This window comes from Monoraphidium neglectum (assembly GCF_000611645.1).
Source record: "Monoraphidium neglectum strain SAG 48.87 unplaced genomic scaffold scaffold01352, whole genome shotgun sequence".
NCBI classification, from domain to species: domain Eukaryota; kingdom Viridiplantae; phylum Chlorophyta; class Chlorophyceae; order Sphaeropleales; family Selenastraceae; genus Monoraphidium; species Monoraphidium neglectum.
The window spans coordinates 1-14,869 of NW_014012276.1; the positions used below are offsets into that span (position 1 = coordinate 1).

Genomic DNA, 14,869 nt, shown 5'->3' on the forward strand with positions numbered 1-14,869 from the left:
CCCCCAGGCTGCCCCGCCTTGACCTGGGAATGGCCAAGAGGCTCGACACGTCAAGGGAGATACCCATACGCAACACACACGCGCGCAAGGGCGCTGGGGCCGCCGGGGAGAACGGCGGCGGCTCGGAGGGGGCGGCGGCGGGTGACGTGGTGGCGACGGCGCGGTGACGCAACCAGCCGCGAAGCGGCACGGGGCTGGGAGGTCAGGGAGGGCGGGGCCTGTGGGGGCATTTTTTGCGGGTGCGTGCATCATTTGTCTGTGTGTATTCAGGGAGGGGGTGGTCTCCGACGCGGGCTGGTTGAGACGAGGGTCTGCGTGTTTTCGTGGCTGACTTTGGTACGCGGCCAGCAAAGTGGTGTGAAACAGACGGTGTGAAACAGGCCGCCGTTGGCGGCCTCGTGGCCGCACGCACGGCGTATGAGCAACCAGGGCAGGATGCATACTTTTGCCAGGGCTCAAAAAATTCCCTGCACCCACTGTCCACCCGCAGCCGCTGACAGTTTGGGGGGGGGGTCAAGGGGCGGCAGGGGTTTGTATTTATTGCCGTGCCAGCGCACATTTTGCATGGAATGCGGGCACGTCGAAGAGTATCTTGCGGATATTCTGTGCGATCCTCACCTCTGCTGGTGTAATCAGGCCGCTTGCATACATGTAACCGCTGTGTTGCTGCCCTGCGGGTGCTTGGCGGTTCCCTTTTGGACCTTGTGCACTGCCAAGGGTGACGTGTGCGGCAAACAGCTGACATGCTGTGATGTCATGGGACAAGCAGTCCGTCGATATCAGTCATGGGGCGCGCCTCGGTGGCGCTGACACACGTGAAGCGGGTGAAAATAGCAGCGGGGGGGGGGGCGGCGCGCTGCAAATGGAGCCGGGCTTGGGCCGGCGGCGGGGCAGCGATGCAGTTTTGTCAGTGCTCAGCGTTGCAATAAGAGCCAAAGGCTTCTGATGTCCTGTGGATGTGACGGGGTCCTGCCGGCACACCTAAATGATCCATGTATTCATGCCAACGGGGCGTTAGGAACGGCTTGGATGCGGATGGTTGGCGCCAGGCAGCACCTGCTGCTTTGCATCGTTTGACCCAATGCAAAACGGTTTGACCCAATGCCTGGGGTTCGGATTGAGATCAGGATGGTTACAGCGGCCTGCGGGCACTCATCAAATCAGGCCTCAAAGCGTCAACGCCGTTTGACTGAGATCTACATTCCCATGTCGCATGGGTTCAATGAATCTGCCGTCATTGAGAGGCGCCGCCTTGTTACACAATCGCACAGCAGCGCCCGGAAAATGATGTGAGGAATAACGTGGCATAGGAAACCGTGCGGCGTGCCACTGCGCAGCTGCTGCAGTGCCCGCTGGTTTGTGCCTGAGCTGGTGTGCACCAAAAGATACGGGTGCAGACGCTGCCGAACGATTGCTAGGAATGAAAACCAACCTGCTCGCTCACGCCGCATGACTTGCGACCATCCGAGAGATGAAACCCAGTCAAGCCTGCCAGCCGGCACCCTCATGAGCCCCAACTACCCCAGCGGCCTCCGGCGCGCCTGCCACCGGCGCACTTGCCTGAGGACGAGCGGCGCAGCAGCCGCCGGCCGCCGCCCTCGGCCGGCGGCGCCTCCTGCACAGGGGCTGGTTCGGGCGCGGGCTCGGGCGCTGGGGCGGGCTCAGGCGCTGGGGCGACGGGCTCAGGCTCAGGCGGTGGGGCGACAGGCTCTGGCTCGGGCGGTGGGGCGACGGGCTCCGGCTCGGGCGCGGGTGCGACGGGCTCCGGCTCGGGCGGTGGGGCGACGGGCTCTGGCTCGGGCGCTGGCGCGACGGGCTCTGGCTCGGGCGCGGGGGCGACTGGCTCGGGCTCCGGCGGTGGGGCGACGGGCTCCGGCTCAGGTGCGGGTGCGACGGGCTCGGGCTCTGGGGCTGGGGCGACGGGCTCTGGCTCGGGCGCCGGGGCAACGGGCTCTGGCTCGGGCGGTGGGGCGACGGGCTCCGGCTCGGGCGGTGGGGCGACGGGCTCTGGCTCGGGCGCTGGCGCGACGGGCTCTGGTTCCGGCGCCGGGGCGACTGGCTCGGGCTCCGGCGGTGGTGCGACGGGCTCGGGCTCCGGCGCTGGCGCGGCGGGCTCTGGCTCAGGCGGTGGGGCGACGGGCTCTGGCTCGGCCGCCGGGGCAACTGGCTCGGGCTCGGGCGCGGGGGCGACGGGCTCCGGCTCGGGCGCGGGGGCGGCTGGCTCTGGCTCGGGCGCTGGGGCGGCGGGCTCTTGTTCAGGCGCCGGCGCTGGTGTGGCGGGCGCGGGCTGCGCCGCTAGGGCGGGCTCGGGGTCTGCTGCAGTCGGCACCTGGGGCTGCTGCTCTGGCTGCTGCTGAGGTGCTTGATCTGGCTGCCCCTCGGGTGCTGAGCCAGAGGCCGGCTCGGGCCCGGCCTCAGGTGTGGCTGGCGCCTCGGGCTGTGTGCTTGGCGTCGCGTCTGCTGCTGCTCCTGGCTGCGGCTCCGCGGCCGCCTGCGGCTGCGGCTCGGGAGCCGCCTCTTGCGGCGAATCCGACGGCTGCTGAGCGGCGGGCGCGGGCGCTGCCGCCTCCGGCGTCGCCCCGGGCTGCGGCTCCGCGGGCGTTTGGGCCGGCGCCTGCGGCTGCGGCTCTGGGGCCGCCTCCGTCGATGTGTCCTGCTGCTGCTGCTCGGCGGGCGCCGACGCCGCATCCTGTGGCGCCGCCGCAGGCTGCGACTCGTTGGCCTGGTCGGCATGCGCCGGCTCAGCGGCCGGCGCAGGCGCCGCCTCCTGCTGAGTCGCCGGCGCCGCCGCCTGCGCCTCGCCCGGCTGGCTGACTGAGGGGGCGGCGTCTTGCGCGGCGGCGGCCGGGCCTGCCGCCTGCTCTCTAGCAGCGGCATCCGGCGTGGGCGGGGTAGCAGCAGCGCCGTCCGCGGCGGGAGCGGCGGCCTCCGGCGCCGCGGCGCCTGGCGCGGCGGGCGTGTCGGCCGCCGCGGTGTCCGCGGCGGGCGGCGCAGGCGCCTCAGGGGCTGTGGAGGGGTTCGCAGGTTGTGCGCCTGCCGCGGCCGCGGGGCCCTCGGCATGTGTTGCGTCCCCAGACGCGCTGGGGTTGGCCTGGGAATCCGCGCCCATCGCATTGAGCAGGGCGTTGGTGGCGCCCTGCGTCCCCCCTTGCTGCTGGGACTCGCCCGGCGCCGCCGCGTCCGGCGCCGCCGCCTCGGCGCCGCCGCTGGGAGTTGATGGGGCCTGCTCGGAGCCGCCGGCGGCCGGCGGGGCGGCGTCGGCGGCCGGCGCGCCGCCTGAGGGGGCGCCGCTGACACTGTTCCCGTCCGCGCCCTCCACGCGGCCCGGGCCCGCGCCTGCGCCGGCGGCGTCCGCTTGCAGCGCCGCCGCCCACGGCAGCTGGGCGCCCTCCCAGTTGGATCCAGCTTGCCCATCAGCCGGGGCCCCGGCGTTGCGGCCTGTGCATTCGGGGAGTTGATGGGAACGCATTCATTCTGTCGTGCACTTGGTGTAACAGGCGCGGGCTGTGGGACTCAGTGCGCTTGATCGTGGACCGAAACTGTGTGCAGCAGTAGGAGCACACAGATCAGGCGCCTGCCGTGCTTCCCCCTCCGCACACATCAGGAACCCCATCACACACAGCCCGTTTGAATCTCAATTGGCAGTCGAAATCTTCCGCCCCAAAAACAAACCCAACACGCTGCGTGCCCCACCTAGAGCGGCCGTGAGCGCGTCCGCGTCGGCGTCCCCTGATCCGCTCTCTGCAGGCTTGCCCTCCGCCGGGGCGCCTGCCCCTGCAGCGGCGCCCTCAGGGGCAGGCGACGCGGCGGCCCCATTGCTGCCTTCTGCGCCGCCGGGTTCGCCCTTGGAATCTGAAGTCTGCACAGGGTCGGACGCCGCCTCGCCGCTGCCGCCGGCGCCGGCGGGCGCGGGCGGCAGGCCTGTTTGCGCGTCGGGCGCGGGCGCGGCGCCGGCGGCGGCTGCCTCGGGCGTCGGGGACTCGGAGGGAGCGGTAGCGGCGGCGTTTTCGAGCGGAGCTGCTCCTTTCGGGCCCTCAGCAGCGCCTTCGTTGCCGCCAGCGGCCGAACCCGCGACGTCAGGGGACGGCGCCGCTGCAGCGCCTGCCGCGGCCGCGGCCGCGGCGGGCGCGCTGTCAGCAGGCGCCGGAGAGGCCGCGGCGGCGGCGGCGCCGGCGGCGACAGCTGGAGCGTTCGAGGGGGCTGGGGAGGGCGCAGCGGCCCCAGAGGCGTCGGGCGCGACCGCGGCGCCGCCGGCGCCAACGGGCGTCGGAGACAGCGCCGCCGCGCCAGACGCGTCGGCTTTTGGAGACTCCCCATCGGCGCCAGCAGGTGCGGGGGAGGGTCCTGCGGCCGCAGAGGCGTCGGGCGCCGCGGTGGCGCCACTGGGGCCAGCGGGCGCCGGAGAGGCTGCCGCCGCGCCGGCCGCATCGCCCTTCGGAGCTCCCCCGTCGGCGCCGGCGGGCGCCGGGGAGGATGCAGGGTTCGCATCAGCAGCGGATGGAGAAGCGGCAGCCGCACCGGCAGGCGCAGCCAGAGTATCTGGGTTCATGCCTGGCGCCGCAGTGACAGTTGGGACGCCACCGCCGGGCGCCGGGGAGCTGGACGTCGCGCCCTCTGGCAGCACCGGGGAGGCGCCGGGCGCGGGGGCCGAGGGGCCGGCGGCGTCTGGCGCCGGCGATGCGCCTGGGGTTGGCGTGCTGGGTGCGGCGATGGTGTTTGTGGTTGGTGAGGCGGCGGGCGCGGGGCCGACCGCGGCTGGTGGCGTGGGGAAGTTGGTGGCTGGGGAGGGGGCGGGGCTGCCCTGAGAGAGGGGCACGCCGCTGGGGGCGCTGGTGCCGCCGCCGGGGGCGGGGGAGCCGTTTGGCGGTGCGCCGCCGCCCGGGGCGGGGGAGCCATTCGGCGCGCCGCCGCCGCTGGCAGGGGCAGCGGAAGGTACAGGGGCGCCACTGCCGCCGACGCCGGGTGCTGGGGGCCCGCCAGGCTTGCTGCTGCTGCCGCCGGCGCTGCCGCCACCCAGGGGTGGCGACACAAGAGGCCCGCCGCCGCCGCCGCCGCCGCCGGGCTGCCCAGCCCCAGGTGTGGGCGAGCCGCCCTGCCGGCCGCCGCCGCCGCCGCTGCCGCCGCCAGGGGCAGGCGGCTGAGGCTGCGGCGCCGGGTTGGGGAGGGGCCCGGGGCCGCCGGTGCGGGGGCCGATGGGGCCAGGAAAGCCCGTGTAGCCGTACGGTGTGCGGGGGCGTTGGTTTATGAATATGTTGTTGATGTTGATACTGATGACGATGCCGGCGCCAAAGCCGGGGCTGCGGCCCCAAGCCGGGGCGTAGGCGGCGGGCCCGCAGACGGGCGCGGGGCGCTGGCCGGGGCGCTGCGGGAGGAGGAGGGGGGCAATCAGGGAGGGACCATAGACGTTGGGGGAGCTGATTTGGGCATCTGCCTGTAGCAGCATAATTCTCGTGTGTTGGCAATCTTCATAATGATTCCATCCATCCTACCAGCATTTGCTGCCCGCAAACAGCTAAGTCAGCCCATGTAATGGAGTGCCAAAGATACCATCACGCACGCGCGCAGCAGACCCTCACCCCGTTCCAGCCGCCGTTCCATGCGGGCGGCGGCCTGTAGACAGCGCCGCCGCCGCCGCCGTAGCCGCCGCCGTAACCGCCGCTGTAACCGCCACCACTGTACCCGCTGTTGTAATCGCCGCCGCTGTAGCCGCCGCCGCTGTAGCCGCTCGGTCGGGGCGGCCTGTAGATCGTCGGCGCCGGCGGCGCCCGCCACGCGGGCTGCGCAGCCGCCCACGCGCCCCCAGCGCCCGCCCATCGGTTGTACGCGTACGCGCCGCCGTCCGCCCACCAGAACTCCGGCGCGGGCGCGCGCGGGTGCCTGACCCCGCCGCCGCCGCCGGCGAGCGACTGCAGGGCAAAGCTGAAGGAGGGGGCCACCAGGGGCGGCAGCCAGATGCCCAGTCCGAGGGCGGGCAGGGCGGCGCCCCACCAGAGGCCGCCGCCGCCCCAACCCGAGCTGTAGCCGCCGGCCCAACTGCTGACAGTCCACCCGGTGTTCCTGCGCGCGGTCAGAGGTTGGGGTTTCGCGCAGGGGCCAGCGGTGGTTTTGTGGGTGGTGCTGTGACGTGGCGGTGTTGAAGCCACGAACCCTGCACTGCTGACAACAAGGTGCTGTTTTCGCGCGGGGAGTGAATGATGCGAACCTCGATCAAGTCATGAGCCAGGGCGCTTTGAAGCAGGTGGTGTGCACAAGCACAGCGCAAAACGGACCGCAACCCGCTCGCGCCCTGATGGATTGGCTGCTTAGCACCGGCTCCACGCTAGCTGCCCTTTGCAGCCCTTGGCGGCTGGCGCTCTGGTCCTCGGCCAAACCCAGGTCAATCACAGCAATCTTGTCTGGAAATGCAGGACACCCCTTCATGAAGGCGATGAGACGAAAACGCGTTGCTGATGCGCTTTCAGTTCAGCCCCTCCTGACCAGGTTCGTATTCTCACCAGAAAATCCAGGGATCCTCAAAAGGAATGGCCGGCGGCCACGCCACGGGATCCGAGTCCAGCAGGTAGGTGCGCGCGAAAGGGCGCGCCACCGAGGGCGCCGCCACCGTCGTCACCGGCGCCACCGGGACCGGCACGATGACGTAAACCACCTGGGGCGGCCCGTACACCTCCCCGCCCACCACGCCCTGCGGTTGATGAAGGTGACAATTAGTGCAACCAGGGTCGGGCAGGAAATCGGGCGTGACAACTGTCAGCAAGCTTGGGGCCCATGAGTTGGTTTCACATGGCGCATGGGCCAGAGGGCCATCCCTTCAAACACATTTCCCCGCACATCCCACGCCTTTAATCACCAGTGTCAAGCCATTCTTCAGCACACCAACGTGCAATGCTGTCAAAATCGCGCATGAAGCTTCGCTTGCCGCACCTGCACCAAGACCTCGCACGGCGAGCCGGCGGGCAGCCCGGTCAGCGCAAGGCGGGGGGAATCCGTGATGAAGCTGGTGCCCAGCGGGCGGCCTGCGTGGTCCGACGCCTGTACCAGGTACTCATCGGGGCGCGGGCCCTCAGACGGGGGCTGCCACGTCACCTGGAGTGATGTTGTTGTTAGGAGAGGAGCTTGACGGAGTACCAGCACTAGCGTGGGTGAATCAGCACCACACATATTGGTGGCAGCAAAAGGGAACCTTGCTCAGGAGCGCGAGCACGTGCAGATCAGGTCAAGCCACCTGCGAGCTCCAGATCTGCGCTTGAGGTGCCCCTGGCTGGAACAACAGCGCTGCACACAACGCGTGCAGCCTTGCCAGGCGCCCCTGCCCTCCCTTCACCCCATCCGCACCTCTGCCCGGCCGGCGCCGCTCGGCTTTGCCGCGAGCTGCACCACCGTCCGCGGGGCGCGCGGCTGCGGCTGCGGCGCCACCCCAGGGTTGGCGGGAGGGGCCGGCAGCGTCAGGGTCGTGGAGGCGGCGCCGCCGTTCTCGTATGCGGTCGCGAGGGACTGGACCTTGAATTTGTAAGTTGCGCCGGGCTGCAGCTCCCGTATCACGGCGGTGGTGTTGTGGAACGGGATCTGCGCAAGCCATGGGGTGCGAGGGGAGCCATCAGGCGGAGTGGCCAGGGGTGCGACGAGGGAGGGGTGCTGCAAGGGGCTGTGGTGGGGCGCGAGTGGCGCCCCTTGATCACAAGGCAGCAACATTGTGGGGTCTAGTTGCGCCTCCACCGCGCCAGCCCACGCCCCTCAGCATACAGGCCTCGCATCAAATGGGGAGCGAGTGCCCCAAAAGCTGCTGGATTGTTGTTAGCAGTGCTGGCACGTGCCGCCGCCTTTACGCACTCCCCGGTGCCCACCGTGTTTGTCTCCGACAGCCGCGCGCCGCTCTTTGGGTCGATCTGCGCGCATTCAGGCGCCGCGAGCAAGCCGGCTTGTACGCATGGGGTGGGCACGTGAAGAAACGCACCCCCCGGCGCGTGAACGGCCAAAAGTGTCTGCGCAGCACTTGTGACAAGGACGGCATCTGATCTGACCAAGGCTGCAGTCGTCAAACCGTGCCGGGCCGGCGGCAGCCATGCCGATTCACAAGGATGCTTCAAACGCGCATCATTATGCCCACCTGGGTGATGTTGATGACAAACAGGTCCACCCTCTGCCCCTGCGGCGCCGCCCAGCTGAGCACCACGCTGCCGTTGCCGACACTTTGGGCCGCCAGGTCGAGCGGCGCGCCCGGCGGCGCCTGGCCGCGCGCCGGCGTGTTGCGGAACGCGAAGTTCGGGTCGCTGTCGCCGTGGGCGGCCGAGGACGACTGTGTTTGGGGCCGGGCGGGGGGCGCGCGCGCAGTTGGGGGGCGGTTTCAATGGGGCAGTGGTGAAAGGTGCCTGAAGGGAGGCTGGCAGGCATCAAGGCTTAACAACAATGGTTTGCACTGCGTCGGCCAATGCTCTTCAGGGCGAGGTCACCTAGGCACGGGAAATTGAAGTCTGCGCTGATGTGTGCCGCGGCCAGCCAGACTGCTGGTGCTGCACAACCCCTCCCCATCGGCCCCCCCCGCGCCCACCCTGATGACGAACGCAAAGTAGGACGCGCCAGCCAGGCCGGCTATGGAGGCGCTCCTCTGGGTTCCTGGGACTGCCAGGTCGCGCTTGATGCCGTTGGGCAGGGGCCAGCCTGTTGTGTTGGTCTGGCGCACCGCGATTTTGTAGGTGTCAACCCTGGAGGGTGGGATTTTGAGAGACAGAAAGCGGGGGGTGACGTCTGTTGATGTCATGGTGGTACCAAAAAAAATATCTAGGTTTGCTTGATGATGTCAGTTGGACAGATGGCAGCAATACGCATGGCTGCAAAGCCGGGGGGCTGGGGGGTGGGGGTGGGAAATGGTCGTTTCAGCAAGGAGTCATATGGTCAAGATCATCACCGTGGGTTGCCGGCGGGGATGTCCCAGGAGAGCCGCACCGACGCGGCGTCCGCTGCAACCGCTTTGAACCGCTCCGGCGGCCCCGGCTTCGCCTCTAGCAGCCCCGGCGGTGTGACGGCGCGCGCGATCGCGGCGCGCCCCGAGCCCGCGGCGGCGCCGGCGGCGGCGACGAAGAAACGGTACGTGGCGCCCGGCGTGAGGCCCGCGTACACGGCGGAGAGGCTGGTGTTGACGTCGCGCTTGGGCAGAGGGGCGCCGCTGGTGACGTCGCGCGCACGGACGGTGAATGCGTCGACGCAGGCGGTGTCGTTCGGGGGCAGCCACACGACCTGTGTATTATGCGGGTGTGTGGGGCCAGGGTTGGGGGCAAAACGCGCTCTCCTGGTGGCTAGTCAAAAACACGTTGATGAGTTGAATGCACGGGCGTGGTATTCTGCTCGTCGGCAGCTTTGCCTTTGCAGCACGTCATTACGCCAATGTGGTTCTGCAAACTCAAGCCGAGTGCGGTCGACGCGCAATGGAGGAATTGCTGCGCGCGGCACTGTGGGCCATGAGGCAGCAAAGCTGATAGGAGCAACTGGGAACTGAGAGTGCCATTGTGGAATTCACCACATCGCACAAAATTTGGCACTGCCGCGCACCTGCACTGCAGTGTCATTTAGGACCAGGGCCTTGACACTGGCAGGCGGGCCCGGCGCGCGGGTGGTGTCGCAGCCGCCCTCCGCCGTGGTGCTGCTCGCAGAAGACGCCGCATCCTGCAAAACAGCGGTCTACTTAGACGGTTGGTTGTTCTGACTCGGTCTATTATGCAATCGCCGCGGAAAAACTTCATCGATACCAACAAAACCGCTGGTTCCACCACTGCACCTGCGATGCTCGAGCACCAGCGATCATGATGGCAGCAAATATGATGGGAGCATATCCCATCGGACGCTTCGCGCCCCACATCTTTGGCGCCGCGATGTTTTGGGCCCCCGCGCGCGATCACCACAGCGAGAGAAGAGCCATGAATGCTACTGCGGATAGACAAGAAGCTTGCTTCAAAATAACATCAAACAAGATCGAGTTAGGATGCGCGAAAGCTGTGATGTTTGCCTTGATCCGCTGCTGCACCCACCAGGCAGCGGGTAGCATACCGTACCATACCGTCAGCACCTTCCCCAGCTGCATGCTAAAACCCCCTTTTGGCGGCGATGAATCTCAACAGTCTGGTACTGAGGCAATGCAGTACATAGGGCACTGACGTATTAGACAAGGCATGTGTCGACCTGTCGTCGCCGGCAACTTGTTGCATGGCTGGAAACGAGGTGCGTGGGCTTGTTTTACGCGTTTCAATTCGCACACCTTTTCCCAGACTCCAAAGCATCGAGACCTATTGGGACGACATCAGACATGGGCGCTGCACAGGCTTGCAGAAATTTCAATCACAGTCAGAGGAGGCAGCTCGCAAAAAGCAGTTGCAGGGATCGGCCACTGCAAGAGACGGCTCCATGCATGCCTGACCTGCTGGATGACCAGGGTCGGTCATCAGCAGGCACGGAAGCCGCATGCGCACGACTGCTGCGGTCCAAGAACACACGCCCGCGTTCTCTACACCATCTCGCCTCTCGCAGCAACGCAACTCAAATGATGAAGTCCAACCAGCGGCGGGCCAACTCGGATCAGTCAAAAGCAGCAGACGTGAATCGGCGGGATGCGGCTCACACAGAGACCCGCCAGGCCAGACACAGTCTTGTCCGGCCCGGCTGTCCCGACGGCGTTGCCTGATAAATCCTGGAGAGCGCCTCAACCTGCCAATCACAAGCTATCTAACAAAATCACAGTTTGGGGCGGTGGTGATTGCAGTGGCGATCCGCACGCACTCGTTCTGTGGCGAGCGATGCAGCTTGTTGCTGGGAGGTTATGCTCGTGGGAACAGGGGTTGCGGCGCCGGATACCTGAGCCACTTGGGCTGTGGTGACAACGCAGGGGCAAAATTTGGGGCAAACCGCAATGTGCAGGATTGGTATGCACTCACGAGAAACCTCTCAAGCATCTCAGTGCACTGGATCAAGGGGCCTCATGGCGTGTCTAAGGCTGGCAGGGACATGACAACAGAATGTGGGGTGAATGCACAATTTATTGAGCCAGCGTAATGCACCAGATGCAGTTGCCTGTGCAGATGCTGCAGATGCAGCACCTCACGTGCATATGAGATGATCAAGAGCTCGAGGTTTGTTGGTGCATGCATGATGTGAGGAGGTGTGTGTGGGGGGGCGTCAACCCATCCAGTCCGGTAGCGTTTGCGAAGGCGCCCGTGCGTATCAGGCTTTGCGCGGGTCGCGACTGCAACAAGGCACCCAAGAGCTGCTTCGCCGCCGCCTAGCAAGCGCCGCCATGCGCACCGGCCGCCCCTGCCATGTGCTTACGCTACCAGCGGGGGGCGCGCTGGTCGTCCTTTCCATCCGTGTCCCCTTTTCCGCAGCAAAAGCAACACGCTTCTGCCCCTCGTCACGCCTTTGGGACCGTGTGAGACTCCATGGCGGCCGCCATGCCGCGCGTCACAAAGTCGTCCACGACGGCGGCGTGGGCCAGGGCGAGTTTGGTGGCGAACGGGGTCTTCCCGGTCTCCACGGCGGCCACGCCCAGGGGGGCGCCGGCTTGCGTCGTCGTATTTGTGGCCTGTGGTCGAGGGTGTTAAGGTTGGGGTTTTGGGGCGTGACTGATTTTGTTGAAGGGACTTGTGGGTTTGTGACGAAGGAACCGGTTTGTGAGCGGGGGTCATGGGCGATCAGGCGGAGGCAGAGGAGGAACAGGCTGCATGCGGACGTCGAAGGGTGGTGCAAGGCGTGGCTGCTGCCGCCACGCACCTGCAGCGACAGGTCTCTGGCATTGGCAAAAACAGCCGCGAACAGCGGGTCGCGCGGCCGCACCGGCGCCGCGCCCGCGCCGCACCCGCCGCCCGGCGCCGCCGCGCAGCGCGCGAGCGCGGCGCGCATCTGCGCGACGTGCGCCTGGATTAGCGCAGCCACGGCGGGGTCCGACGAGGTGGTGGTGGACTGAACGCCGTTAGCAATTGCATGGAAGCTGCGCGAGACTTTCTGGTGGTTGGCCAGCAGCGCCATGGCGGCCTGCATGTAGCCCATCTGCTGGCCGGGTCCCATCATTGGCCCCATGCCCATGCCTCCGCCCATGCTCATGCCGCCGGCGGAGCCGCCAACCGTGTCCTGGCCCATCATCATGCCCATGCCCGCCGGCGCGCTATCGCCGCCGGCGCCGCGCGCGGCCGCGCGGGGGCGCGGCGACAGCACGGGCATCGGCGCGACGCCCGCAGCGAGGCGGGCCGCGAGGCCCCACGGCTGTGCAGAAGCGGTCTGGATGATCGTACATGCTAGCACTAGATACATCAGGGTAGCAAATATAGCCATGCCGTGACCGGGTCGCTCGTTCCAAGAACGGCTTCCGTGGATCTGAGTCGTGTTCAACAACAGCTGTTGATCAGCCAAGCCGTCGCGATGTTACAGAGTGCAGAAAACATAATAAATCCGTGCACAGCTCACGCCCGATCCACTGTGAAGTGTCAGGAGCAGGAGGCAGCTGGCCCAAACGCGACACGCCAGGTGACAGGGCGGGTGACGGCACGCGACCAGCGGCGCGGGAGCATTCCCAGGCTAGGAGAACCTGGTCACAGCATCCAAGCCACCATACTTTGCACCGCCCAAGCCGACCACGCGTACAGCAATTTGGCGCACGAGGCACGCATTGCTACAGGGCGGTGCCCGTTGTGAGGCACCACCGAGGACAGCCGCATGACAGTGGCCGCGGTAGGGTGTGCCGCCCAGGCTGTGAAAGCATCTGATACAAGGTAAATTGCGTTGTAGGCTAATCAAATGCTTTTGGCTGAATGCTTTCGGCCCGATTGTCTCAAACGCGTGCAGGGTCCCCGCTGGGGCTGGCTCTCTCGCGCATACGCCGTGTGTGTATCCCGGTCAACAGATGAATCAGGTATGTTGTTGCGAGGCTGGCTGGTGATCGCTGCAGATTCAATGAGCACGCATCATTTGGCACAGCCGCAACTGGTATGGGGTTTGGTGTGAATTGGTGCCGCCCCACAACTCCAAGGTAACATCTGGACCGATTAAGCCTGTCTTCACAATCTCAACTCCATGCCTCCGTCTGCCTGCATGTACATTTTTACAATGTGCCATTGACTCATCGCAATGCAGCTTTCAACTGCACACTTACTAATTATGACCATCATGGCGCATTATTGATGGTTGCAACCAACAGACCTAACCTCGGACAACAACCCCAAGTAACCGAGCAGCTAGCTCCGCCTCCCTTGACGCAACGTGCAAGGTTGCACGACTCCGCCTCCACCTTGGCGATTGCAGTAGCAGAGTTCATCGCGTGTGACTGTGGGAGGGACAGTTCAGCGCTGGGTGGTCGGTGGTGTTGTACCCACACCAACGTGACGGGCCGGCTGCCCGCCGCGCACTGCGCCATGGCAGCATCGTGTAACCTTGGGGTGCAGCCCTCGCCGCCCATCTCTTCTCCGCGTCGCAGAAAACTGACAGCGCGCAAACCCAAGCCAACCAAACCCTGCATTCAATCTGGCGCGCTTGCCTTATGGTGTATGCTCTCCAACCCAGGAGTGTGCGGCCGCCAGCGGCTGACAGGGCGCACGCTCAGCGACCCCTCATGCCCTTCGTGGCGACCTTGCGCTTGTGCTCATCGAGCATTTCCCTCCTCTCGCGGCACAGCCTGCGGAACTCCTCTTTTGTGTGGCCTCTGGGCACCGTGCCGCGTTCGCGGTGATAGCAGTACTGGCACTCGTTGCAGCAGAAGTAGTACAGCCCCATGCCCAGAGGCCCTTCACAGTAGCTGCAACGAGACCCGAGGGGCATGCTTGGCGCGTCAGAGCAGCTCAATGCTGCAGCACTTTCTAAAAGAGCAGAGGGAGCGATTATAAAACCAAAACGATGCAGATTTTGATGTTTCTAAAAACGATCATCCCCGGCACTCTTGTTCGGTGGACTTTGCCCGATGAAACGTGCGCAACTGAAATCAACCGCCAGCTGCAGATCTGAGAAGGGAAGCTGCTGCAGCATTGGCTCCGTTTCTAAAACGCACATCAGTTCCAGGCCATGCCGCAGGAGTGTGTGCGACACGGGACTGAGGACCTTCCAGATTGATTTGTACAAAAGGGGGATTGACAATTACCCGTAAATGAACGGCCGAGTCCATCCTCCACGGCAGAGGCAGGCTGCGAAAACGTACAAACAGTCAAATAATGGGCTCCAGGTGCTGAAAAGTACTTCTAGCGCCCTGGCATGATGGATGTCTTCGTACTAGATAAAATTCAGAGGCACGTACAAACAGAGCGCCCCTCGGCTAGGCCTGCGCTTCAGACCGCGTGAGGCTTTTGGTCTGCCAGCTGCCCTTGCGCAGCCCCCATTCCTGCCGCAGCAGCACAAAGTCAAACGTCGCGCCGCCGCCGTTGACCGCGGTGACCTGCACCTGGAAGCCCGCGCCGCCGCCCGGCAGCTGCCGCTCGGGTCCGATCTTGAAGGAGGAGCAGTTGATGAGCTCTGGGCAGAAGTTTCCTATCGCCCCCATGAAGTGATCTACATGGTAGAGATCTGGGAGGATGGTGTAGATGGCATGGTAAGCGGTCAGATCGCTGGCGATAGGAAAGGATGCTGCATGAAACACAGGGATTCAAAGGCAGGCGGCTTTGCTGAGGGAGGTTGGGCGCCAGGGACAGGGAACAGCCGGCAGCCGGTAGGCAGGTGGGTGACCGATGAAGCAGCGCGATTGTGTGGGGCACCTGCGCGGGCGAGGAGTGCGTAGGCCTGCCTACTGCTGCCCCCGGCGCGTGCATTTGCGTGCGAACCTTTGCTGAAGCCAAACATGCGGCTGCGCTCCATGGAGCCGGCGTCGTAGCAAAACTCGTACATAAGGTGGATGCCATGGTTGACCCTGGGG

The 14,869-nt window shown here is 66.2% G+C and overlaps 3 protein-coding genes across 3 annotated transcripts; all 3 read right to left on the minus strand.

Moving 5' to 3' along the window:
• Nucleotides 1-1,504: 1,504 nt before the first annotated feature.
• On the minus strand, nt 1,505-9,796 carry MNEG_7576 (hypothetical protein; the record flags this gene model as incomplete). The annotated part of the gene is made up of 12 exons (XM_014043949.1): nt 1,505-3,438; nt 3,694-5,362; nt 5,577-6,057; nt 6,495-6,682; nt 6,922-7,083; nt 7,333-7,563; nt 7,842-7,883; nt 8,105-8,293; nt 8,546-8,699; nt 8,903-9,231; nt 9,544-9,657; nt 9,770-9,796. 12 exons carry the CDS (start codon nt 9,794-9,796, stop codon nt 1,505-1,507), a joined length of 5,520 nt encoding a protein of 1,839 aa, XP_013899403.1.
• A 1,596-nt stretch (nt 9,797-11,392) lies between these two features.
• MNEG_7577 (hypothetical protein) lies at nt 11,393-12,198 on the minus strand (the record flags this gene model as incomplete). Its single annotated transcript, XM_014043950.1, has 2 exons — nt 11,393-11,563; nt 11,752-12,198. The coding sequence occupies 2 exons, from the start codon at nt 12,196-12,198 to the stop codon at nt 11,393-11,395; spliced, it is 618 nt and encodes a 205-aa protein (XP_013899404.1).
• Nucleotides 12,199-14,275: 2,077 nt separating this feature from the next.
• MNEG_7578 (hypothetical protein) lies at nt 14,276-14,523 on the minus strand (the record flags this gene model as incomplete). Its single annotated transcript, XM_014043951.1, has 1 exon — nt 14,276-14,523. A coding segment is annotated over one exon (248 nt), but the record flags the coding sequence as incomplete, so codon positions are not given.
• Between the last annotated feature and the right edge of the window lie 346 nt (nt 14,524-14,869).